The 27,256-nt window shown below is 37.7% G+C and overlaps 1 protein-coding gene and 1 long non-coding RNA gene across 4 annotated transcripts; one reads left to right on the top strand and one right to left on the bottom strand.

Moving 5' to 3' along the window:
- The first annotated feature begins 3 nt into the window (after positions 1–3).
- Positions 4–23,818, top strand: LOC124298822 (MAPK regulated corepressor interacting protein 2-like). Of its 3 annotated transcripts, XR_006906892.1 has the most exons (5): positions 4–295; positions 2,767–2,879; positions 2,978–3,100; positions 16,114–17,196; positions 23,800–23,818. XR_006906892.1 is itself a non-coding variant. In XM_046751347.1 (4 exons), the coding sequence occupies exons 1-4, from the start codon at positions 291–293 to the stop codon at positions 16,188–16,190; spliced, it is 318 nt and encodes a 105-aa protein (XP_046607303.1). In that variant the 5' UTR covers positions 4–290; the 3' UTR covers positions 16,191–17,487. The 3 variants fall into 3 exon arrangements, 2 of the variants coding, with proteins under 2 accessions (XP_046607303.1, XP_046607316.1); XM_046751347.1 differs by lacking the exon at positions 23,800–23,818 and having other exon boundaries at positions 16,114–17,487; XM_046751360.1 differs by lacking the exons at positions 4–295; positions 23,800–23,818 and adding an exon at positions 1,269–1,355 and having other exon boundaries at positions 16,114–17,487.
- LOC124298839 (uncharacterized) lies at positions 6,860–10,336 on the bottom strand. The gene is made up of 3 exons (XR_006906895.1): positions 10,074–10,336; positions 8,978–9,048; positions 6,860–8,862 (listed from the first exon to the last, which is right to left on the bottom strand). It is a non-coding gene; the product is annotated as an uncharacterized LOC124298839 (long non-coding RNA).
- Positions 23,819–27,256: the final 3,438 nt, after the last annotated feature.

Below are 27,256 nucleotides of genomic sequence, written 5' to 3'. Positions count from 1 at the left end.
CCGCGACTCACCAATTATTCTTACATCGTGCCTGAGCCCTATTTCTAGGGACCAGGGTTGTTGACAATTGCGTTTCAACGAGCTCGTTCTGTCAAATAAACGTAACTAATCGAGTACTTTACTACGTTTATACTTTAAGAAAGAATTTTTCTATCCGGGTCTTAACTGACGGAGTCCAGTTACATTAACGTAAAAATATTGTAGAAATCTACTGTTTATATTCAACAATCATCTCTTAGAATACAGTGAAAAGTGGCAAATCTATTTGTGACACATTTACCCTGCTGAAAATGAGGTACATTCATTCTACATACAATTTCACTTACTACCCATGTTTTACTCAGTTATATGTGATTTAAATTTGATAACTTCTTCTCTAGTAATCAATCCATCTGTGTTTTGAAAATTTGTGTCTTTCAAACTTTAGTTTCTCATCATTTCAAGTTATCAATGCATATTACGAACATAGATACTTGATAGGTTAAATGTCATAAGCGATTACGGCCATATTGCCGTGTGACATATCACATACACCCCGCCAGCGTGCATTTTATGTCTCTCGATCATGTGTGTGTTTTTTGACACATTCGCCACTACAGGTTTTCGTTCGATTATATACTTTAAGCAACCTAGCGCACGTGCTCACACGCTTGTAACGTACGGCTAGTACCATTAGGCAAAAAATGTTCAAATATTACGAGTCACGGAAATACCATATGCGAATGGATAATTCATGCATATGCGTTAATGGTAATCAATGTGGACGAAAGAGCAGCAGGACAGTTTCATTGTATTTATTGACTTGCAAGATATTTGCATATGCAAAAATAAATGAAAGCAAGCTGTAGCTTCAAAACGAGCATTATGAGGATAAAGTTTTACTGAACTTTATTTTGCTTGTTATTTGATCACCCAGTGGTGGTATATTTTATTTTTAGTGCCCATGCATATTCAGTTTTCAACCAAGTTAGTATTTCAGGAAGAAAGATAATTTATCAAAATTCATTTTTTATACTTTGCATTGCTATTCAAAGAAAAGAAAAAAACTGGTCGTAGTTAATCGAGTAAGAAACAATAAGCTCCGAAAAACTTTGTTCACGGAATAATCATTCCATAGTTACAGCTTTCCAACATTCATTTTTGCAGATGCAGAAATCTTGTATGGCATTTTTATTTGAGTTTTATCTTTGCAATTATTTTTCAAATTTTTATAATGATTGTCTTTTACTTTTAATTTTTTTACCTTCGAAATTGCTTTTTTCAAGAAGTGTCCAATATCGTGTGATATGCATCGGAAGACCCAGCGTTGAAAACAAATGAAGGTCAATCATAAAAATACTAGTGAACAGAAATAGGTGAATAAATAATAAGAGAGAAAGAGGTTGAAGTGAATAACATTAATTTAACTAAACATTGAAAAGAAATCCCGTTTTTGTACTTTTCAAAATGGCTTTGACGAAGTTGAGTTTGTAAAATAAAATATATTTTGCTTTATTACCGTTTTACAATTTCATTCAAAATTTAAAGGACGTGAGTTTTTAGGCAAACATGAATTTCCAAATATAAAGTTTTCTCGAAGCTTTGAAATTTAACTCTTCCATCAAGTAGACTCGAGTTGTTGGATGCTGCCCTGATTCAAATAGCAAACACTACATTAATGCGATTAACATCAGACAAATCAATTAAACAATAATTCTTATTCACGTCTTCTTTTTCCAAACAATAGTTGCGAAGATATTTAAATTCTATTTCAAGAAAGGCTGGATAAGTTAAAGAATTTTGTACTGATGCTACGCTTTTCTTAATTCGTAATGATGTGGCTGAAACTAGCAGCGAGCGCTTGCAAAACGGCTCGAGCACCCCGTGTGTACATCAGATCAGTGAGGTCGATAACATAGTCCGATTTTCTTTCAACTTGCACGATATTACTTATTCACCATGAAGAATCCAATAAACAAGTAACAGCTGTGAGATCCGGTCTCCCCCATTTGTCATTAATTATCAAACATTGATAATTGTCGTTTTTTTAATAGTACAATCGACAGCTAATAAGTAATCTCGAGGTCGTTTGAAGAAATTGGTCTTTGCTATCGACTGCAGTATCAAAAAAACGACTCGAACTTTGATAATTAATAACAAATGAGGGAGACCCAGTCTCACGGCAGTTACTTGTTTAATGGAGTCTCCGCTGTGAATAAGTAATATCGTACCAGTTGAAAGAAAATTCGACTCTGCTATCGACCCCGCCAATTAAATGTATGCACAGGGTGCTCTAGCCCTGTTTCGGCCATGGCCCGGAGCCTCTTGGCTGCTACTGCTCGATGCTAGTTTCAGCCACATTTCGAAATGTCCTTAGATCGGTCTTTATAAAGTCTGAGATGCATTATTACTCCATAATATTCACAAATACATCTGGTGTTCTATTTTTACAGTCGCAAAGATTTCCACAACCTGTCAGGTTAAAGAAAAAAATTCATTTAAGTTAAAGCATATAACGCTGCATAATTAATAATGCAGTTTTATGAAAAATTATTATTTTGCAGTTTTCGGATTGTCTTAAATGCGGTGAGCCCTAATGTAGCATAATATATAAACTCATATTTTGCAGGGTCAACTCCTTCGGTCATTCTGAGGCTACTAAAATTCAATATTTTGTTAGGGTCAATGTTACTAACATCAATCTCATAACTTTAATTCCAAATTTTCCAAAACTACAACTGTCACAGACTTTAGAATCATATTGAGCTTATGATCTTTCAATTCCAGCGGAAGATCTCAAATGACAGCGATGAATGGGAAACGACCATCTCCCATTCCGGCTAGGCTACAGCAAGAACCACCAACTCAGCACGATGATCTGATAGCATACATCTGTGAATGTAACTATGAACAGTTGAGCTATTATTACTCTAAATAATGTTTCACCTATATCGGCACCGATCTATGTAATTGATCTCCATTCCTTTGTCTTATCCAGCATGGAATCTGGTATCCAAAGAACTCGATATGTGCCACCAACAGCTTAATAATTCTACGAATTATAGAAACGGAGCATCAGTAACCTATTATCAAGAAAGAGAGCCTAACCCCCAGCTGAAAGGTATTCAGTTATAGTATTTTATGTTGCGCTAGTATGGTTTTACCATCTTTTTCTCTTGTGTTCCATACTTGCAGGAATTATTCCTGTACCGGTGTAAAAAACTTATAAACCATACTTTTGTTGCATAAAGTACCGTGCGCACCGTGAAGGTAAAGTCTCTTTACTCCTCGTGTATTTGCAATATTTGTCTTTGGCTTGTATATACCTCGTCTATGACTCATATTGCAAACGTACACTCGGCGTTAGTAGACGTGCTTTACCTCTTTGATGCACAAACTACCATTTACTTATTTTGCTTCAATTTTTTCATCACAAATTGCCCAATGCCGTTGATTTTCCTTAATGGAAGTTAGTGGCAAAATTAGCAATCTTGTGCTTCACATCTCGTTATTGTGCTTCATTCATTATATTTGTCTGATTTAATGATTCACTAATATTGTGTAGAAAGATCTTAAACGCTTTTTAATATGTGCCTGCTAATTATCTCCTGTACTGCTTATTGCTTTATCCACTTTCAATATTACAACAATCGACATTGATCAGCATTGTTGAAAAAATATTATTACGCTATATTTGTTACCATCCCACTCATTACATTATAGGAAATCTAAATCTATTTCTTCTTTTACCGAACATTATTATAATTAACTGAAAGCGTTGCATGCCAATCCCATTACGCTGTGACTTGGCTGATGCAAAGGATCAGTCATTCATTGTAGTTTTCACACTTTACAAACGTAAGACTATAAGATGATACTTGGAAATTGTTATCGGATTGTAAATAGCCCCAATTTGCGAAAGTCACTAACACTTTGATTTTACGTTTGAGATACGCGGAATTAGATATTTGGAGATGTATACGTCAATGTCTAAATCGACCAGGGCACCACCTTAGGTATTTTGCAGGTACCTCCTGAACTGAATCCATGGGATTCGGAGATATTAATCTCCAAAAAAAAAATTGATGCACTCATAAAAATTTTGATATAATGTATAAGTGTGCTGTTTTATATGTACCAAAAGAAGTATTCACATCCGACCAACAATGAACTAGTAAGAACCATTCAGAAGTTGGAATAGTTTGTGACTTCCAAAATTTTTGTTGGTTTTGAGGCGAATGCTGGGTAAAACAAAAATGAAATATTGATGGCCATAATCACATTATTATTATTTAATGTAAGTGTGTTAAGCATGTTGGCCACATATTTTTGATAATAAAGTAGACAAATATTATGAATTTTCTCGTCGACCAATAGTGGATTAATCGAATATACAAACCTTAATAACAGATTACCTTTTATAATACAAAAATCAACATAAAAATCGGAAAATTTTCGTGTACGTACAGAGAAAGGTTTACAAAAAAATAAGCTTTACAGTTTTTTATTTAATTTGAATGCTCAGATCACAAAAAAACATCCTATTTAATGGTTTTTAGTTCATCGTTGGGCTAATACTTTTATAATATAAAACTGTCTAACATAAAACAGTATGTGCATAAATTTTACCAGAATTTTACCACCAATATGAGAAGAATTTTTATGGCACGGTCAAACTGTATATCCTGAAACAAAATCCTATTCGGATTCTAATTCCAACTTTTTATCTCAACCCTTAAATCCCTGACCGGGGGATGAATTTCGATATTTAAAATATATACCACATTTTTGATACATTTTTAGTACATGTTTTTACTGTGGGACTAATTATTAGAAAAATCATCTGTACTTAATGGGGAACTTACAAGTAACAGCCCCTAGTATAACTCACCAATTTTGTTGAAACTTGACATTATAGAGCAGGCAAAAATTTTTTAGTCTTATTTTGTATTTTTTCACAACAGCAATGGTGGAGTTTTAAGAGTGAAAAACACGCCTTGCATTCGCTACCTTATAGAATTACCGAACTAGCCGAAAATAGAGAATTTCACAACAAATATTTCTTACGAAAATGGTAGGGTGTCGAAAAATACGTCAATTCATAGAACTCGATAGACCTCAGTTGAAGGTTCCAAGGTCACACACGCTCAACTTTGAAATTTCTAAGGGAAGCTTATATTTTAAGCACAGTTTCAAAATCCTCTCATCAATTACTCAATAGAAGGTTTTATGGTAGTTATTGCCAAAGTTCATCGTTTAGGAGATAAAAATTGTTACAGATGTGAATAAACAGAAACAAAAAAGGAAACACAATTTTTGATGAATCGCTGGTTCCAGAGATATCGATTGCAAAATTTAAAATTGGATCAATGCTGGACTTTAATCTTGAATCAAAAACTAAAATAACGAAAGCAGCGTGGGATATCGCAACAGCTTTTTGTTCCTTTTTAATTAGAGTTAGAGATAAGCTGTAGATTGATGAAAAATTTTCTTTACTCGTCTCGCTCTTTACCAAACTCAGAACAACAACTGCGAGAAGGTGGCAAGAATCTATTTCCGTTTTATTTCTCAATTTCTTTAAATAACCCTCCTTTAGTTTTCATCATTTGAAATTTTTTCTTCCGTTTTCGCTTTTTATCTAAAAAAAAAAATGGCGAACCACTTCAAACTTACAATTAGATAATCCCCAGTTATGAAGTAGTGCTCCAATTCTATAGATTATATGTGGGACAAACGGCTTCTACACAGGCCTGAGGGCTGTCCCTATCCTTTTCCACAGAACGCGGCGTAATCATATTGCAGGCGCTGCAATCTCAAAGACCGGGGTGTGCAGGGTGTGCAACAAAGAGGAATATATAAAAGCCTTCTCCTCATTAGCGCCATGTGCCACATTTTCAGGGCACGGTTTTAGAGACGGAGTGCCCAGACCTGTGTAGAAGACCGTGGTGGAACCGTAGTCTTACAGAGATAGACAGTCCGGTCCGTGCACCGAGCTGAAGCCCTAATTAGAAAGAGAAAGCAACACCGGGAGACTGATGTCTCACTCTAATCCGTGACTTGCGGGGGGAATACTTACAATTAGCTTATACCTAGTGATGCAAAATGACGGTCATTTCCAACATAGGTCAAATGACGTAAAAATGATGGTCGGTTGACATCATTTTTTCTCAGCTATTTTTTCTAAATGACCGTCATTTTATTATACTTCAATTGACGGATACAAAAGACCGTCAAATGATGAAAACCCCTCTCTAGTTGCAAAATGACGGTCATTTTTTTTCGGTCACGAATTGGTCGTAAATTTTGTAAAGAATTTTTTTTTGAGCGCAGTTTTGATGATGGATTTCATATAGCGGTATATAGAAGCCGAAAAATGGCATTACGTCATACTGGAAGTGAAAATATTGCCAAAATACTTTTAGTTGAGATTTAAAATATCATTATTTATTTATCTTTATATATTATTAAAATCATTTTATAGTACAGCATTTTTATGTATCATAAAATTTTACACATTTGCTCCGTTTTATAATCATACAATATATAACAAAACCATAAATTCTCATCATATATATTTAATTAACAGCTAGTCAACTGTTTTTCACGTAACATTTTTTTCGTGCACGGCATGTTTTTTTATTTTATACTCGCTTATAAATATTTTTTTATGACAATGCTTCAATATATCTGTGAACATATTCTTATTTTTATAGAATCTGAAATAATACCATCTTTGCTAGCCATAGATATATCTAGTCAATGTTCAATCAATTAAGTTTAGAACTCTCCTATTTTTTGACAGCAAACCCGTTTTTCTTGACTAGGTCGAATCATTGAGTCTTCTCCCTCGTGTGTGTCAAGTTTGTCATCAGAAGAAAACTGTTTCTCAGTGGCTGATACAATGTCTTCCTCATTTTTTTGTTCTTTTTTTTTACGTCTCGGATGTAAAAGTTTTAAATTGTGGGCGATATAAGTTATCATCGCGGCTCGTTCAGTCGAAAGTCTTTTTCTTTTAGAAGAATGAATTCACCCAAAGGTGTTAAAGGACCATTCCGCACCAGCTGATGTAGCTGGCAAGTCGAGAATAGGTTTCTACTAGCAATTCTACTGAGCTTTGTAGTGTCGCACATGGCCTTCCACCACTTTTGTGCCGAAGTTATAGAAATAGCTCTTCGTATATACTCTTGACTCAAAATTCCCGTATTCGTTGTGAATTCAGTCAATTCTGGATGAAGTTTATTTTGATCCAATCCGAATTTATTTGCTAACTCGAAGATGAGGGCAATCCCATCCACCGAATCATCGTCGCTTAAATGTTGACCTTTCAAGACTGGGTCGAGAATATTCGCAGCAAAGTCAACTCGATTGATCACCATGCTTCATCGTTTGTCGAATAAAGATAACATTTCTTTTGTCTCGACATCTGTCAGTACGCGTAGAGAAGATTCTTTAAGCTCCTTAGCGAAGTGATTCCTCAGCTCGTAGAAAGCTTCGGGGACTAGGCTTAGTTTGGGATTGTCTCCTTCCAACGTTGTGATCCATTTTCCCACGGGTTTGAGCAAACGCAAAGTCTTGAACGTCAGGAATCAAAACTCCTCTCCCAAGATAATATTTTTTATTAAAGCATTGAAATGGCGATCCGCATTTTGAGAAATTGCTAAAGCTTGCAGAGTATGCTTATTTTCTAGCAAACTTTCCACACAGAAAAGCAGAGACCCAAGTCTTGTCTTGACCGGAAGCTTAAGAGTTGTTGAGATATTGTTTTGGTCTTGCTGTTGAATCTCGGCAAATGTGGCTGATACTATGTGTTTATCTTTAATTTCTTTGACGATTGCTGTTCCATTCGTTGCGAGTTTGTCAATTGACGGTTGAGACATCGTGTCTTTGATTAAGAGATCTGAAATGTGAGTGACGCAGCTGTAGAAAGTGATATCGTGCTCCTGATACTGGCCCTGCAATATTCTCCAGGCACATTTCATCGTGGCTGCGTTATGAGTACAAACTCCAAGTAACTTTTATGGTCCGATAACATCAATGACTTCGCTAATTTGTTTAGCAATATATTCCGCAGTCTGAGCATTAGTTGTTGTCGCAATCGTTAAAAAATACTATACCAGGAGTTGTAACGATGAAGTTGATCATTCCTTCATTGCGTATATTGGACCACCCGTCGCATTTCAATCCAACAAAATCAGCAATCTGAACTTTTGCGTCAACATCTCGTTTTACTTTATCGTACGATGCAGTCAATAAAGTATTCGAAATTTCATACCTTGATGGCAACTTATAGGATGGACGCAAAGCTCTGAAGAAGTCCTGCCAAAATACACTTTGGGTTATATTGCGAGCAGTTGCTGAAGTATATATAGTCGCAGCGAAAAGTTCATTAAGGCGTCCCTGTTCGAGTTTTGACATTCTATCACAGAATTTAGCCATGTGTGACGTTATTAGTTCATTTTTTCCTCGAAACACTGATGCTTCCTCTCAGAAATCAGAAGTACTAGATGCACGAGTACCAGATTTATACGAAATTTCAGTTTTATCGCTGATGTTTGTTACGGATTTAACATCAGCGTCAGACTCCGAGCTGCAATTCGTGATTGACGAATTCTTTTTGCTGCTGGAAGAACTCTGTGACTTGCGTCTTTTCTTCCGTTTCTTTTTCGAATTCGGTGAATTCTTATTTTTCAAAACATTCTTTACTGACAAAGGGCAGCTCACATACGAACGTTTCAGATGCTGTGCCATCCTTGTGACGTGATATGCGTAGTTTTTACCACAGTAGCGGCAATTGAAAACTTGCAGTTTTTTATTTGGCACAAGTCCTCCGGCAATGAAAGTCTTCTGAATCAGTTTTTTGAGACGTATGATCGGGATGATAACCTAAAACGTGACAAAAGATATTACGTATAATTTAAATATAAACATATGGAATTTCCTAATCTCCCGTTCACCGTGTATGTATCATAATATCATAGAGTAGCGTGTAATTTCTAACCTCTGTTTCTGTTGCCTTGAAATACAGTACGCGATTCCTGCATCCAATTTGCAATCAATGACTCTGTTATTCTATAAAAAAAAAAAAAAAAATATAAGCGTGACTCTTATAACTTAAAAGGGTTGCGGAAATAATAATTCCTGAGTCTCAACGACTTGGGTTGATGTAGAAACGATACTAAAACATTATATTAACACCAATCACAAATAATTACATAAATAATAACAAAAATAATTATAACACTTATAGTCACCTAAATCAACAACAATGTTGGTTTTGACGATCGGGATTGTAGGCTTAGTTAACAATGATGAAAAGAATAATTTACAATATAATTTACAATATATTTTACAGAGCATTCACTATGACGCTAGTGGATGTCTCGAGCGCCTGTCAATCACTCCCCTCTCTCCCGAGGCGATGATTCCGCGATGGTCACTCTTGGTTATCCTTTCCGTAACCCGTTCAGCGTGTTTGTTGTTTTTCATGGATAAGTTTGGGTAAACAGGCCACAAACTTAGGGGCCGTACTTAAATTACGTAACGGAATTTGAAGAACTTTTCAACCCCTACCCCCCCTGCGTATCAGATCATAACAAAATGTCAACCCCCCCCCCCCCCCCCCCCCGTCCCAAATTGTACGTAATTTTTCGGAATCAAATAACGAAATAGCATAAAATTTTATTAAAATCATTTGTATTTTTCATTATTCTTTTATTTATTAATTATTAATTAATTATTAAGTGTTTTAATTACTGTAAGTTGAGTGATCTAATGCCAAGAGCTACCGCAGCGCGCTAGTTTCAAAATGTTAAAGGTTTGGCTATAACAGAATCTGGCGCGGGAATTCAGTTTGAATTTTTTTATTAATCATCAAAAAATTTTACATTCAATTCAAAAAATTACGTACAAGCATCAAAAGACCCCCTCCCCCGTATCGTAACAAAGTGTAACAATCGAGTCTGACCCCCCCCCTCCCTTACGTTTGTTACGTAATTTAAGTATGGCCCCTTACATACGGTTACAAAGTCATAGATTTTATAATATCTTAAAAATTAAACTATAATATTATTTGCATTTCTTAAGATTTTTCTTACCTTGCTGAAGCAAACGACACAAGACATGTAGGTTGTAGGTGAGATAGGTTAGAATTCACAATTACGACTCACGCGTTAGCCGCGGCCATTTTGGTCAATTGGACATAAACCAGTCATTTTTGCAGCCATCTTGTGACGGTCATAGGGTGACGGTCCCACTTTTTCGATCGTGCAACAGACAGGTCGGACTCCCGCTGTCACTTTCTCTTTCTAATTAGGGCTTCAACCTGGTGCACGGACGGCGCAGTCTATCTCTATAAGCCTATGGGTGGAACATGGTTGGTCGAAAGTTTCGAAGGCGCTCTGTACAATTCTCTAACCTTAAAGCACGGGGCATTAAAGAGAAGCACAATCTTGGTTGGGTATCGAATCGAAAGTGGTTCCAAAAAAATCTGCCGGGCGGTAGCGCTGTGATCGGCCCAGACCCTCAGTATCCGTAGTAAGCGGGAAATGCAAACCTGGAAATGAAGTTTACGCGATTTATGTATAAAACCAACCAAATTGAACATAATGGTCCATGCAATCAGAAATTTGCTGAAAATCATCTACTAAAATTGGACTGTGACGTAGGCGCGTGACGGAAAATATATACTTACAATGCTCCGTGGCTCCGTGCCTCTAACGCCAACGCGGAAACCGCCATTTGCAAATTGTCTTTAACCTGGCCGTTATGCCGGATGCGGAGGGTCTGGAGCGATTGGAACGCTACCTGGATGCTAAATGAAAAAAGGTACCATATTCGTAGTCAGAGATTGTGCTCCTCTTTAATGCTTCGTGCCTTAAAGGGTATGCGAAACCTTGGTGTTCGGAAAACAAGCCAATTTTCAAGTTTTTATCCTTAGGTATTGGGATTACCGCACGTCTCGTTGACGTACACAATTTCGGCGACTGGAATCCCCTAAAATAAGAAATGTAAAATCTTCTTTTAACACAATGATAAAGCTACAGATCATCGGATATTTTGTGGGAAATTGCACTATTTTTTTTTATAAGTTCGATAATTTTAATTAACGAACAGAAGAACATTTCAAAAAATCATTCGAGGGAATCGGTGGAATATGTTATAAAAACTATGTCCACTCCCAATTGGAAGTAAGTCGGAAAAATAGATCTTGAGATATCACGCCTGCCAGATCGTAAAATATAGTTTCTAGATAATCGCAAAAAAAGTAAACACACAAAATCCACATCATTTATATACATTTTGGGGTCTGCTCAATATCTTTGATGGTTCTTTGTAATTTTGGATATGGGGAATACCAATATGATATTTATTTTGCTCTGAAATTGTTTTTTTGTCAATCAAAGTTTTAAATTGAAGATGCATCTTTTTTGATTTACAGAAGAAAAGGTTTCCTTCATTTTTCTGCTTGTTCCATTAGCAATGGCGATATTAATATCGAACTTTTAATGATAGAGAGATTGAACGATAAGTGAAATGAATGGAGCGACAAGTCACAAATAGTGATATAAACTTTCATTGATTATATCCCCATTATTAATAGAGCTAGCAGAAGAATGTATGAAACCTTTTTTACTGTCAATTCAAAAAAGAACATCTTCCATTAGAACTTTTTTTCTGTAAAATGCATTGCTTCATGGTAATTGTCATTGAATCGATTGAACTGTAAGAAAGCGCCTTGATGTATGAACTACTGGTTTGAGATAAAATTACAATTATTTTTCATATCTTCAATCTGCGATTCCCGTGCCATATAACAATCCCTCGGTAACAGCATGTCCTCTGCTTCCTTTTGGGCTGATCGATGGTTCCCTCGATATTATCTCCGTACAATGTTGTCATCTCTATGCGCTGTCCATCGATTTCTTGGCACTTCAAAAATTGTTCAATTTCATTCAAACCAATTCCAAGTAATCGAAAAGAAAAACCTATTCGTTAATTCAGATCGTAGGCTTGCTGAACTTCATCGATTTTGGTGTTTGCCACAACTTTGGTAGGCTCACTTGTCACACGAAATCGGTAATTGAAAACCGAGCCCAGTAATATTCACTTCTGTAAATTTTAACTTTCCGTTACTCGACTTACATTTTACAATCCTAATAGCAGAAAAGACTGAGAAAGTTCACGATGCGATACTTTACGTCCAATAGACTTTTAAAAATAATTTTTTAATTGTAGTACTCGTGATCGGATCATCGCTCTCTGATATCCATCGAACTGGTGGATCCTGTTTTGTTTTTTTATTGGGACTAGGACGTCCAAGGAGAGCTTTAATACCTTTGCGTCCAGAATACGTTCGCTTCATAATTTTTGTTGCGTTCTAACGTGTCGTACGTGAATCTGTACTGTAGCACTGAATGCGAGTAACCAAGTAATGCTAACAAACGTCGGTTTTGTTTTATTGGGGTAGGCAACTGCAAAAATTTATCTGTGAGAAAACCTACTAAGACAAATTAGTACTCCAAGGTTTACCTGTAGGAATTATGGTATTACAAATTCATGTTCCAAAAATTTACCTGTGAGAATACCTGGTAGGGCAAATTCATATTGCACTTAGGTAAAATACTGTGATGGTTGCAGAACACTGCGGGGCGCAAGAGCCGCAACAAACCCGGACGTTCCGATCTGTTCCACTAAAATGGTCACGACGCGGTCAATTTTTGAAAATTTCGTCAAATCTTTTTTACAAAATGATGATAGTACTCGAGGCATAAAAAAATAAAATAATCCGGAAATCGATTTTTTGAAAATTTCAAGGTTATGTATTAGGGTGGTCCTTATTTTGGGTAAGTCGGAATTTCAAACCTCTCACCCCTTGCATATCTCCCATTTGCCAAAAAAACAATGTGTGCAAAGTTTAAGCCCAATCGGACAACGTTTACCCGTGGCCCAAGAGGGTCAAAGTTTAATATTGGAGCCAAATGGTAAAAACGAGCTTGAAGGCCTTTATTTAAGTAGACCAGCGAAAAAAATGGTAGCAGGCTATAATCCACAAGATTCCTAACTAAATTCACAACTAATTGAATGTACTGATACCGAGTTCCGCCAAAAATTTCTATGTCGAGTTGTAGATGTAAATACGTAGATTCTACAACATACGTACATCTACAAATACGTACATCTACAACTCGACATAGAAATTTTTGGCGGAACTCGGTGTCAGTACATTCAATTAGTTGTGAATTTAGTTATAAATCTTGTGGATTATAGCCTGCTACGATTTTTTTCGCTGGTCTACTTAAATAAAGGCCTTCAAGCTCGTTTTTACCATTTGGCTCCAATATTAAACTTTGACCCTCTTGGGCAACGGGTAAACGTTGTCCGATTGGGCTTAAACTTTGCACACATTTTTTTTTGGCAAATGGGAGATATGCAAGGAGTGAGAGGTTTGAAATTCCGACTTACCCAAAATAAGGACCACCCTATTATGTATACACCTTGATAACTTACGCGATACGCACCAAGAAAGAGGATTTGGAGTTATAAAATTCCGTGGAAGCGACGAACCGTCGTGTCCTGATCTTTAACTACTGCAGGGTAAATATAAATGCATACACGCCGAACATCGGCGCACACTTACATATAGTTTCTATCCTACGGTACAATCTATATGTGGTGGTGCAATCGCGCGTTCCTGTCAGTGTTCAATATGTCTCGATTGAAAATAATTGTAACAAAAGCACGAATTTGAAGAAAGTGTTTTAAAGGGGACGCTTCAATTTTCAAGATGTTAAGGCACCACTGAACTGGCGTGCATTTTCACATTTCGTGACGTCATAAACACTTACAGCATTCCTAAACGTTGAACGTTTATCGGCAACGATAAAGTGCTACAAGTTTTGTCTATCTTGCGATCCATGCACTGAATGCATGCCCCATAATGAAACACTTTGATAGTAGTATCACAGCGTACGGTACATTATATTATTCTAGATATCGTTATTATATTTCCCATTGGTATTGTTATTCTGTCATGTTTCTGCAGGAATCTGTATTTGTTTCATCCGTATCTGCAAAATCTATTTCTGATCAAAATGCGGCGGTCGATTCATCCGTATTCATATTCCATTACCTTATCTAACAATAAGCTTCTGACATGGACTGAAGATGTATCCTATCATTGATAGCAATCGAAGCTATATGTATATCTATGGATAGAGGCTGTAAGTTTCGTATCATCTCCTGGTTGAATAGTTTAACCAGTGGTCGTAATATGCTTCGGATGAATCTTAAGAAATAGTGGTAAACGTAAGCAACAATATGGATAATCATGCTGGTATATTAGGTTCGATATTATATTTCGAGTTTAATGAAGATAACCAGTGCTTATTCTGGCAAATAATTCAATACAGGAAACGTCTTTTGAAACCGCCCGGTTCGAGCTACGCGGTGAACACTGGCACCAACACATGCACAACTTTCTTCTTCTTCTTCTTCCCAGTGGCTATTCCCCAATCGAGGATCTGCCAAAATGCACAATTTTTATTTGAGCCAAGCGTAGCGGACAAATGCTGCAAACGAAAACTTGTTCATGGGTGGCGCTGACGGTCACCGCGTGGCTTGGACGGAGTGGTTTGAACAGAAGTTCCCTGTATAAGTGTCGCTGTACATTTGTAGTCAATTGAATAAATTTTCGACACATGATAATATAACACATATGTATAGTAGAACATGAAGTTTATGCCATACGATTTTCTCACATAGTGTAGGCATTTTTTTAAAAAAAAAGAATTTCCTGAAGTCGGCAAATTCTCGTTCTTCTCATATTTTTCATTTTTCCAAAACTGTTTTAATTTTTTGGGCTCGATAATTTTATTTCAGATTGTGAACGTGTGAAGAAAAAGTCAATAAGATTCTATCATTTCTAAAATGAAACACTTTTTATCTTCAAATCTACCGATCAAAACATCTTGCGGAAAATAAGTTTTCAGAAACATCAGATGTTTAAATAAATCGCATATGTAACCAGATGTCAGCAATATTGCACCGACCACGAAGTTGTTAGCTACTTTTTTTAAAGTAAATTATACATATTTATAGGAAACTTCATTTAACATGTTAAATTTTTACTTTGTTGCGCCGAGCTGATGTAAAATGTGTAACAAGAAAACCAGATTCAAATTAAATAATGTCTAAACAGCTTAGGGCTAAATTTAGTCATCGGATAGCCGATCAAGAATCTTTGGATTCAAATAGGTAATGTCATTTTCAACAAGTAAACAAAATGTTCCTGAGGTCACTACTCAGTTTTTAAGCATCCAACCCTTACAAAATTGGCGTTTGAAAGTACTTCATTCGAAAAACTGAGTGACTAATTATCGGATTAACAAAGTACAGAGATAACAGAGCTTGTTTTCACTCTAACTACAATTTTCATTGCAAACAGCCAATGGTCATTGGGAAAAAACTGCATTTACTTGAAAGGTTATCTCAAATTTTTTAGATATTATTATTATTGTTTAATGATATTTTTGGCTATCTCAGGCGTCCTTATGCATTACGTAATATCTGAATGCCCTCTCATTATGAAAGTTTAGGATCTTTCTACTTTGTGAAAAGTCAAAGAATTTAAGTATGAATATGTTGAATTTCATGTGACTTCATTTCGACTACATTTATACAAGTTTCATGCGACATCTTGCATGAAAATAAAATTTTCAATATTTCCTTTCATGATTCGATGTCAAAGTTGCCAATATCTTTTGTTCTTGATAATGCTATACTGTGAACATGTTTTGATTTTGGGATACAACTCTATGCACGTATTCTTATCCCGCTATTGTTATAAACTGCATGGCTTCCTAACCTGGAACAATATTTTCACAATTTATGGAATTTAGAATATTTGACAATGCTTGTCATGAACTGCACATACGTCTTGTAACACGTCGACTAATATAAAATAATTATATGCACTCTTCGCAGGCATATCTCTATATTGTTAATAGCTGCAGCTTGCAAAACAAAGCACCGCGTTTTTCCTAGAATTTTAGCGGTGTTACGTATCTGGCTTTAGTGTACGCTTCTAAAATTTAATGCATGTTCGACAAACAATCCATAACATATACGTTTATACAGATTTTGAGCCGTTCAACTTGGAAGCCTGGTGGGGTCAACGTGTCGTCCAGAGCATCACTAGGAACGCGACCTCCTAGTGTCAAGCCCCGCGCGATCATCGGACCTTTTCTCACAAGCATAAGAAACAGAAAAGATAAACCCAAATTGAACAAATAGTTTGAATAATTATCATGGGGTGGCGATTCTTTGAATTTACAATGCTTGTTGTGATTGTTTACATAAACTAGAGTTGCGACGCATACTTGGATATGTAATATCTTGCGTTCGTAACTCGGTTCAAGCAATAAGATTACAATTAAATTTTGTAATTATCGCTCGCTTAGTTTATATAGTGACATGAAAGAGATGTCGTACTATTGCCTCCCCTTTATCTTTTCAAGCAAGATATTCGATATGTAACTAGTTACAATCGAAAAGCAAGTGCAAGAAGGTGAGGTTTGCAAAAGAACGAATATGTATATTAAATATGGAAGTGACTTGACGAGTGACTGTAAATTCCTAATAAATCTTTTATTACTACGATGAAAACAGTCGCATAAGGTCAGTTGAAGAAAAGTCTGAATTTTCAGTATGGGCAAGAATTGCAAATGAGCATCATGCAATAAAAACAAGACGTGTCTTGCATGGACAGAGGGTTCTTGCAAACCTCTAAAAGAATTTGAACCAGTAAATGTAACTAATTGGCGTTATAGAAGTATAGGAAATTCACCATTTAGCATGTTGACACATTTTGATGTAACTCACTAAGTATTAAAATATGAAAAATTTTAATATCCTCTCATCAATTTTTGACACTCAACTTACGTTGCATCATGATTAAAGCGGTAAAAGCCATATTCGTAAAAATCAAAATCAGAATAAATCATGCCATTCGTTAATATGCAAAACAGGATTTATGCCAGAGTAGTGTTTTTAAATGATATCTAGATGTTCCCAAAATGTTGAAGATAGTTCAAGATTACGATCAGTTCATACATTTAGGGGATATATTGCGCCGTTAGGTTTTAAAATCACTATCTTTAGTGCACGTTGTAGATAAACGTTACACAAATTTAAAATGTCTTACCTGGAAAACTGAGAGATGTTTAAGTTGGTGACATTCCTATATTATTTGCTACAAAGCCTAATGAATTTTTTGAGCGTGCCTCGTTTCACCTGGACTGTATGAATTGTGAAATGAATCACTGCCCAAGAATTTTTATTCTCTTGGTACGTTTCCAGTCCTGATATTTAACTTTTACAGATTGAATATTTCATATCTATACCGATGAGTAGAATAGACGATGTCCAATGACTCGTTCCGATTGACATACAATCGTAATTGTATCGCAGTAAAATGTTCTTTATTTACAGTAAAAAGATTTTAAAAAGTTGTATCAGTTTGATGACTTTATTATAAGCCTTTTTATAGCGAGTAATTGTAACTACAGTCACGTATTCTATGGATTATTACCACTTTTGTTATTGTGTATAATTTTTATCACCATCTTTGTTATTATCACGAATATAATTATTATTACTTAAATAATACATCATTATTACCATCGTTATATCATTGTCTTCATTGACATTCCAACGAGCTGACCACCATTTAAAATTTTTACATTTTTGTTCCAATGTTTTTCAAATTTTAATTCAATGATCAAGAGTTTTTATTACGTACATTGTAGGCCATTTCGCATAAAGTACGTCGTTTGTCTGGTTATTTTCACTGAATTTGATCATTACATGGAATTCAGTTGTATTCATCAGCAGAAGTTTCTAAATCTACCGAAGGTTACTTTGTAAATCGATTGCTTAGCGCCCCGTATTGTCAATCTCTTTTTTTTTTTTATTTCATTTTTATTATGGAGTTGAAACAGTGCATAGACACCCTGATGTTATGAATAATGTCAGATTTTCATCAATTAAAACAACTTCTCCCACGAACTAGCTGAAACTAGCAGCGGGCGCTAGCAGCGAAGTGTCTCCCGGCCAGGGCCGGGACAGTCCTCGACCACCCCGCGCATACCTCGAATCGTAAAGGTCATAACTACGAGCAAATTTTTTAAAATTTATACTCAATTCATTCTTCACCTTGGACAATTGATTAAGCGAGTGATCGCCGTGAGACGCGCCCTCCCGTAATTGTTAATAATTTTTTAAGCTTAATAAATGTTGTTTTATGGTATCATGATGTTAGCAAAGAGCGATTTTTTTAAAATTCATACTCAATTCACTCTTTACCTTGGACCATCGATTAAGCGAGTAAACGTCGTGAGACGCGCCCTCCCGTAATGGTTATTAATTTTTTAAGCTTTTTATGTTGTTTTATTTCCTAATTGACGATAGCAACGAGCGATTTGTTCAAAATTTATACACTGAAAGAAATTTTTTTGCTATCTTTGGTTTTCCGCATAGCATTTTAGGGACACACGAGATACAATCATAAACATTCCTAGAATAATAGGACATTATACTATTTGTATATATATATATATATACTAGCAGCCCATCCCGGCTTCGCACGGGCATATAATAATATTAAGTAATAATATAAATGTTATTTTTCTAGAAACTCACTGTAAACATTGTGTATTTTCTTTTATTATATTATTATATGCCCGTGCGAAGCCGGGATGGGTTGCTAGTGTAGCTTATATGACACGTTCGTAGATTTACCATAGCAGCGCCATCTATTGATTACTTACTCAACCCAGTCGAAAGGTATCGACATCTGTTAGAATCATTTGGAGTTAACAGATAATTGTGACTGTCGAATAATAACAGACAAATAATTAGCAATAAATTAAAATTGCGACTATAATTTGAGATTTAAACTATCCTATCTCTCAAGTTGGATCGAACTGCACATGGTGTGCGTATTTTATTATAATCGGTTAAGTGGTTTAGGAGTCCATTGAGGACAAACATCGTGACACGAGATTTATATATATTAAGATATATATATATATATATATATATATATATATATTAATATTATCTTGACAAGCAAGAATTACTATATGATCTTTGAAACATTGTTATAATGTTATGCATTTCGTTACTTATTATTGACATTTCGTGACTGAACCGCGATTGTCCCTAAAATGCTATATTTTATTGTACTTTTGTGTACGGGTAAAAGCAAATATTGCAACAAAATTTCTTTCAGTGTATTCAATTCACTCTTTACCTTGGATAATTGGTTACGGTCATGCAACTAATGTTCTACCGCTCTTTGCATTACCCGGAGCAGACGACGTGGACGTGGCGGAGTTCCGGCTCCATTTTTTGTTTGTGTTTTTATATTTTTTTTTTTCGTTTTTATGGTTTTTTTTTGTAATTTTATATATGTTTTTCGTTTTTATGTTTTTTTTTTTGGTATTTTTTAAACTTGTTTGGTAACTTTTATAGATATTATGCATTATGTGATGATTTTTCTTTCAGTCCCCATTCAGTCAACAAACCCTATGCCTGTTTCCTCGATTGCACCAGACGCCAAAGCTCTACGTTTATTACGCGGAAATTTTGGCGCAGTATTCTAGCGTGCTAGAATATGTGGTCGGTGGTCGAAGCAACATTCGGGTTTTTATTGGGAAGCTCACACGACGATACCTCGATTGAATCGCATCATCACTATCGACTAGATAGCCCGTATATTTTGATTGCCTCTCCTGAAAATCGGTCGTCTCCTTGGCTCTCATTATATATCGTGCGATACGTTTTCTGATAGATGGCATATCGTCGTTGGAAAATGGAGTCGACCAACCATTACATATCACGTACCCCCACGTGCATACATGTACTCCACAATCTCCAGTCGTAATTCTTCGTCCATCACTGGTTACGTACTGGTTCGGAATATCATGTGGGCAGTACAACCGCCAATTGTTCCAGTCGGTCAGTTTTCCGTATGCTCTCATTTCTTGGTCGATTACCGAAATGTAACCATTGAGCAGCACTTGCGGTGGACGGCCATGGAGAGATTCAAGGTATAAAAAGAGGTTTACTCGGAAATTGACAATAAGGAGCGTGCAATGATCATTATTGATCACGGGCAATAGCCAAACCTCGTAGTCAAGGACAGAAGTCCTCTCCACCCACCTCTGAAATTCGCGGCTCATTTTGCCCGTCAAAATTATTCGCTGGGTACAAAAAATGTCGAAAGACAATATCGATGCACCCCTATCTCGTGCCTCGCTCGTTATCGTTGCGAAAAACGCGTTCATGATGTCATCATCGAACCACTCATCACAGTCAAGCTTCCGAAAATTCTGCTCGACCAATTTAAATCCCGAAATTTTTTGCTTGAGATCTGGCAAACCGAGAGACCACGAGATATTATTTGAGAGGAAATCTCCAGATTCGGCGATTTGTTCCACGCAGAGATTCCGAATTTCTGCATGCGTTTGACCAGTATCGTCACAAAATATATTCTCTTGTTTGGTATATTCTTCGTCATCAGAAGACTAAAATTTCGGCGATATGGATCGAGCGCATTTCTCGTGAAACAAGCCGGGTTGCTGTATTGTCCAATACGATCGACGAATCTAAAAATTGCTCACTCGTTACAACATCTGATGGCTTCTCATCACAGCTAGGACTCTGCACGATTAGTTTTTTAACCGTTTTAGGGCCTTTGAAAAACGATGGTGTTCTTTTTTTTGTTTAATTTCTATCGAACCATTGCTCGCTCGGCTCTTTGTAAGCCAGCGCAGAACGTCCTCGATTCTTCTCTCGTTTTTGTCGGCTCGTTCTCGTGGTAAACGATCTCTCTCGTATCCGACCATCTAAAATCAATTTCATCTTTTGAACGAGTCTCGGAACGGTCAATCGTTTGCCTTTGAGCCAGAGATTTTTTAACGTCCTGTACCAACTCTCAACAGATGCGTTAGAATCACGAGTTATTCCGAAATTCTTCAAATGTACGGCAGAGAAAAACGAGTAGTACGACAAAATGTACTTAAGCAAGTAGTCAAGGAATTCCTGACAGTACACGTCGTTCTCCTCGGATGTGCATAGTTCCTCTTTCTCGTCAATCACAGATTGATAAATCCTGTCGAAAAATCGGAAGATGGGCGATTTACTCGATGTTGCTTCGGCATATTCGAGATTATCATCCGGTAGCATGAACTTTGCGTCCTTCTTTTCCTCCTTTGTGACGCAAATTTCCTCGATCTCTGATTCCTCGAAAAGAAAATCGATGCTCTCCTTAAAATCTCGCACTATCGTCTCGAAACCAAAAACTTTGACGATACAAATAAATATCTTCCGAGCAGAGTCCAAATCGTTACTGTGGATCAATTTCGTCATTGCCATTCCTGCTACGCGATACTGAGCCTTCGTGTGGCAAATCTTTTTGCACTTTTTCAGTACTGTATGCAGCATGTGCGAGGAACAAATATGCAGAACCGTGAGCGAGGAAATCAAATTTGTTTTCTCAGTCATATCAGTATATGAGCGGTTCATGTACTGGACGAGTGAAATGCCGTTGAAACCGTCCATAACCGAATTCATGAGTGCCAAGCTGAAATCTGTCTCTACTTTATCGATGGCCGGTGATCGGGTGCTCAACATCTTCAACGATAAGGCCACCATCCTTAGGAAGTGGCCTATGTTTAAACTATTGTGGACACTAGAAATGAATTCTGCCACAGGAAATTGACCAGCGATCCCATTCCCGGGCAGGATTAAAGAATAATAGAATATTTTTCTTGTTACGTTGGGTGGCGAAATGGTGAGTGAGCCCGTGGCATCGAGATGAGAACACACCGTACCCGGTTCTAAGTTCAGTAGTACCCGCAACTATGTCTCTCAGTGAAGAGAACGATACAGAACGGTTCTACTGACCATTGCTGAACATAACCCTTTATGTGTGTTCCTTTCCACGTCTCTTTCGTCTCTGATTAATTTGTGCATAAACATATAATAATCACGATCTAGGTTATCTCGACAGTTGTTTTCGCTCGACATCTTTTGCAACAAACTTAGGCTGTAAGCGTCATTTAGATTTCCTGCATCTAAAAGGCGTTCATCAGCTGCCGTCAACTTGATCTGTTTCACGGTGCTGAGAGCATTTGCTACCAGCTCTTTCGAAACAGACAAGCGTTTTTCGCCCGTTACAAATCGACGGTGGGTCTCCCCTGCTATATGGTGCACGGGGCTGTCGGGACTATTTTTACGCATACATCAACAAACGGTGGACCTATGGACTCAGTTGTTGAGAATTTGTAAGTTGTACAAGTCGAAAACGTGCAAACGGCATACGTTTGAAACGTTACTGTCGATGGTGGAGAATTGCATTTGTGCCAGCGAAAACACAAATTGCAGACCGTCATTGACTTGACCAAGTCGTACAACGCGTCAGTTCATCCTTTCTGCAACTTTAATGTTGCTGACCAAAATGTTTGCCAAAATGTCGATGGTACGGTTACAGATATCTCTCCTGGAACCGTCAAGGTTTCGCCATTGTCTGGCATCGAAGAATCAGGAGCCAATTCTTGACTTGACTCTTGCAAATCACAGGTATACGAGCTCGAGATTTCCTCATTCCAATGACGAAGAAGCAAAATTTTATTTTCCGTCACTTGACACGAGTCTGCACGGTGCGATATCAGAGACTGACGGGAGTCGGGGTTCAAAAGTCGGCGATTGGCGACAAAACCGCGCTAGAACAGGTTCGAGGTTCACCTGTATTTCCCAGTGGAGGAAAATTATCTGCTCTAACATCTGGAGCGAGAAACGATTCCTCACTCGAGTTCGTAGAATCGCATCCATTCCCGGTTGTTCCCCTTTCATTATGGACGCTCGAAATTGGATGAATATCATCCAAGCCGGAATTATTGTTTTGGCTTGGATTATATTGACATGGCGATATCCGTGTCTGGCAAGAGTCGGGCATCCAAGAGTCGCCAACCCGCGACTGGATCCTGATGGGTACATATGGAACCTCGTCTTTGCCGTTAAGGCGATCGTGGAAAATTATTGATTTCAACAATCGTTAAAGGGCGAATTTTGTCGGCGTGTCGTAAAAACATCTTGTACGTCTGTGGTACGTAAGACTTCACCGACCTTGGGTCTTTGTCCGGAAAAATAGCTTTGTAAATCTGCTCCCATGTGCAACCAGAGCTTCACCATGACTGGTTTTTTAAAAAGTTAAATAACTCATCGGTTACGACGTCGTTAGAAAGATCAAAAGGATGCAACTTTACAATCGCTTCCGCTATCATTTCCGGGGTTACAATAGATTTACGTTTGGTCCACATGTTTCATGCCCATCGAACGAAAGTTTTACTTATGTAATAAGCAAGAGAGAGAAACAGAACAAAACTAAAATGAGAACTATATCTACTTAATATCTACGTATCAAAATGAGTAGCTGCAATCAACGAGAGGGTACAAAAGCTGCCAGGATTGAGGTGGAAATTTTTTCATCAATGCATAATGGTCTGTGTCATCAAAAAACTGAAGATAAATAGATCTCTATATACAGCAGATATTCGGAACGGTAACAGATCGCGCAAAAAACGAATCGCAGTGTACCATAGAATCGAGGTCTGCTCGTAGTGTCTACACTTCCGTGGTAGTCCAGTAGGCATAAGGACGCGCAACAAGCGGCCACGTACAGCAGTAGGGATGGAGACGTTCCGTATTAGCGATGAGAGTTGGGAGCATTCAAATATTACGAGTTTGCGTTAGTATGAGCGGAAGAGACAGCGTGAGCAAGAGAGTGCGTGCTCGTACGAGAGAAAAAGAGAGAGAGAGGTACGGGTTCCGATTGTTGAGAGCCAGCAGAAGCATGAATATATCGATACATTTGACGCATGAATGGTCGCTAGTTGGAGGCGCTCGTATTATGCGGCGGCGAGACTCAAGTGTTCGGCTCGTCCATATGAAACGCGCATTTTTTTTTGCAGCAATTTAATTATTTTGGAAATTCACTGCAATTTTAAAATTATTCTTGGGTTTGTAGCTACATAGACTGAAACGGTTTTTTGCTATCGACGACGAGTCAATAAAACCACATGGATTAAGCTCAAAAAATTAATAACATTTACTAGAGGGTCTCACGGCTATTATTTGTTTTAAAATAACATATATAAAGCTTGAAATATTAATAACAAATACAAGAGGGCGCGTCTCACGGCTATTACTCGCTTAATCAATTGTCCAAGGTAAAGAGTGAATTGAGTATGAATTTGAAAAAAATCGCTCCTTGCTAACGTCAATGATACCATGAAACATTTATTAAGCTAAAAAAAATTAATAACAATTACGGGAGGGCGCGTCTCACGACGATTACTCGCTTCATCAATTGTCCAAGCTAAAGAGTGAAGTGAGTATAAATTTTAAAAAAATTTGCTCGTAGTTATGACCTTTACGATTCGAGGTATGCGCGGGGTGCTCGAGGACTGTCTCGGCCCTGGCCAGGGGACACTTCGCTGCTAACGCCCGCTGCTAGTTTCAGCTAGCTTCTCCCACGCGCCCGGGTAGAGACAAGACCGCTTGCGCATTACTTCGTCTCCACCCCGTTCCTAACCGTGTATGTTGACTCTACCCTCCGTTGTTGCCTGCTCGTCTCGACCTCTCCGCTTTTTTTTTTCCGAAGCACTCGTTCCGCAAACAACCTTGCCATCTCTTACTTCTCTGATCCACGCAGCATTGCCTGGAACAGTTCTCTGCTCTTGACCTGCCCGGTTACTGCTATCATCGCTCGCCTGTCGGTGTTCCATGCTGGACACTCGAACCAAGTATCTCCTCCTTCATCTTCGTCCTGTCACTGGTGGTACCTTGTTGTTGACTTCTTGCCTGTGCAGAACAGGTGGTTACTGAAGCACCCATGCCCCATCAGTCTTTATGTCAAATGGTACTCCATCCAACCATGTCCCTGCTAGAACCAGTGCAGCAGATTTTGGCATCGCATGTACATGCTCCTTTTCTGCTGATGTCCCATTCTTGCTGCCACTGCTGTATCGTCCTACTTCGTTTACTATGTTTCCGCTCCGTTCTGGTATCTCTGACGCCACCGCCGCCTTCTCTTCGTAAATCTTTTTCGCTTTCACCAAAGTCGCCAAAAAGTGTAGTGGGATCAGTCCGGATAGGATCAGCGCCATCGGTATGGATACCATTCGGTATGCACTTATCACCCTTACTGCGCAAGTACGCACAACTGTTGTCGTTAGCTGCCTATTCCGGGCGACTTCGAAAGCGTCCACTTATATAGGACCACTAAATAGTAGTACGGCGTAGACTACTCTCGTGCGCCGGTCCACTGAGGTTGAACATAAGTCTCCCCAGTTCCGTTGCCCTTTCCAAGGCTTTTGCTGCAGTTGGGTAGCAGCACAAATTTTTGTCTCTTAGCCTCTTTACCTTATTCAGTAAGTTGTTGTACGCTCTCAATAATGTGTCCGGGCAGCTGTTTACCACCACTCTGAGGGCCTCGTTTGGGACCCCATCTGGTCGTACCATTTTTCCCTCGGCCAGTCTCCTACCCACGTCCACTAAGCTGGCACAATCACTTGCTCAAAATGTCCTATTTTTGTTGGGTGATTTAATTGTTTTTTATTTGCTATTTTTTTGCTATTTATTTGCTCATGATATACGCTATTTTCATATTCTTGCCCCCCTCCCCCCCCATCCAACGTAACCACGCTCTGGATCCTGATTCCGAAGGGAACAGATCGAGGGCGGTTAAATAACGGAAAATAGGGTGAATTTTTTTTTTCTTCTCTTCCTCAGAAAGATGCTAAGACCGCTGATACCTCGTCGCATCACAGAGCTCACGGGTCACCGACAGTTGAGGGAGACACTCTCCTCCCCGTTTCTCAACTTCCTCACGCATGCGGTTTTATTCGCCGAACTCGCGCAACATAAAGGGAGTTCATTAGAGATAAGTCTTTTATTGTAAAATCGTTAACGGGTTATGGATTGCCGATAGATATATTTTGCATTGAAAAGTAAGAATTGACGGGCAATGAAAATTCTATTGCATTGAAAAAAGTTATGCATTATTTACAATTTTGCGTTTAGGTAGGTACTGTTCGTTTTACCCAGTTACAATACCATTCATCCACATGTCCGCTGTGGACCATTAACGATGAATTATTTATGCACTGTCTATTTACGTGTATAATATGTACTATAGAATATCGTTTATCCGCGATTTATTTTACCTTGACTGGGTGTAAAATTTTTAATCATTAACTATCACTTTTTTAATTTTTAATGCGAATAATTTCCATTGAAAATAGAAATTAAGTGGTTAATGGAACTTAATTGGAAATTGAAATTCAATCAGTTATGGGAATTATTCTTCATTGAAAATTAAAATAGAATGGCTAAGGGGAATGTTTTGCATAAAAAATAAAAATGTAATGGTCAATGGAAGTTTTTTTCATTAAAAATTAAAATATGATGGTTAATGGGAATTATTATCCATTAAAATTGAAACTTAATGGCTAATGGATATAAATTGCATTAACATAATGACAAATGAAAACGTTAAAGCATTATTTATAACCCTGTTTGTCACTATAATGTTTATTTTTAAGCGCCTGAATCGATGTTTTGGAATTTCTTAAAATATTATTTAATATTAAGTGCCCGTAGGCCGGTGAGCGCTGGCCAAGTATCATTTTACCCAGACCAGCTTCTGCGCGAAATCAGGGTGCCGTATCTCCGGAATAAGTAAATATTTTGAAACGAAACTCACAGGACCGAGAGACACGCAATCAAGACGGTATTGCCAAAAAAAAAAAAAAATGACAGAACTGTGTAAAAATGGCCGCCCGTAAGCGGGGACGTAACGCTACTGTCGGTCATTGCCTAACCTAACCTAATTCTGCTCTCCGTATATTGACGCATCCAGGTCAGCCGTTCCGTGGTTTTCGGCGTCCAGGTTCTGCGCATCGTAGTTTGCCGCATTCAGGTCGACCGCTCCGTGGTTTTCGGCGTCTAGGTCCTGCGCTCTGTAGATTAACGCATCCAAGTCCGTTACTTTGAAGTTTCGATTCAGTTGAACGAATCAACTTTCAAGTTGATATGTAATACTCATATAAAGGATTTATAGCTTATGTTGTGTCTTGCACAGAATATGGGAAATCTGCGTTTGTTGTGAAACCTAGTTGCCAACGCAGCTCACTTCACATATTTAGCGAAAACG

This window comes from Neodiprion virginianus, chromosome 1 (assembly GCF_021901495.1).
Source record: "Neodiprion virginianus isolate iyNeoVirg1 chromosome 1, iyNeoVirg1.1, whole genome shotgun sequence".
Classification (NCBI taxonomy): Eukaryota; Metazoa; Arthropoda; class Insecta; order Hymenoptera; family Diprionidae; genus Neodiprion; species Neodiprion virginianus.
Note: the sequence above shows the minus strand (reverse complement) of the source record. Positions and strands in the feature narration are given on the sequence as shown.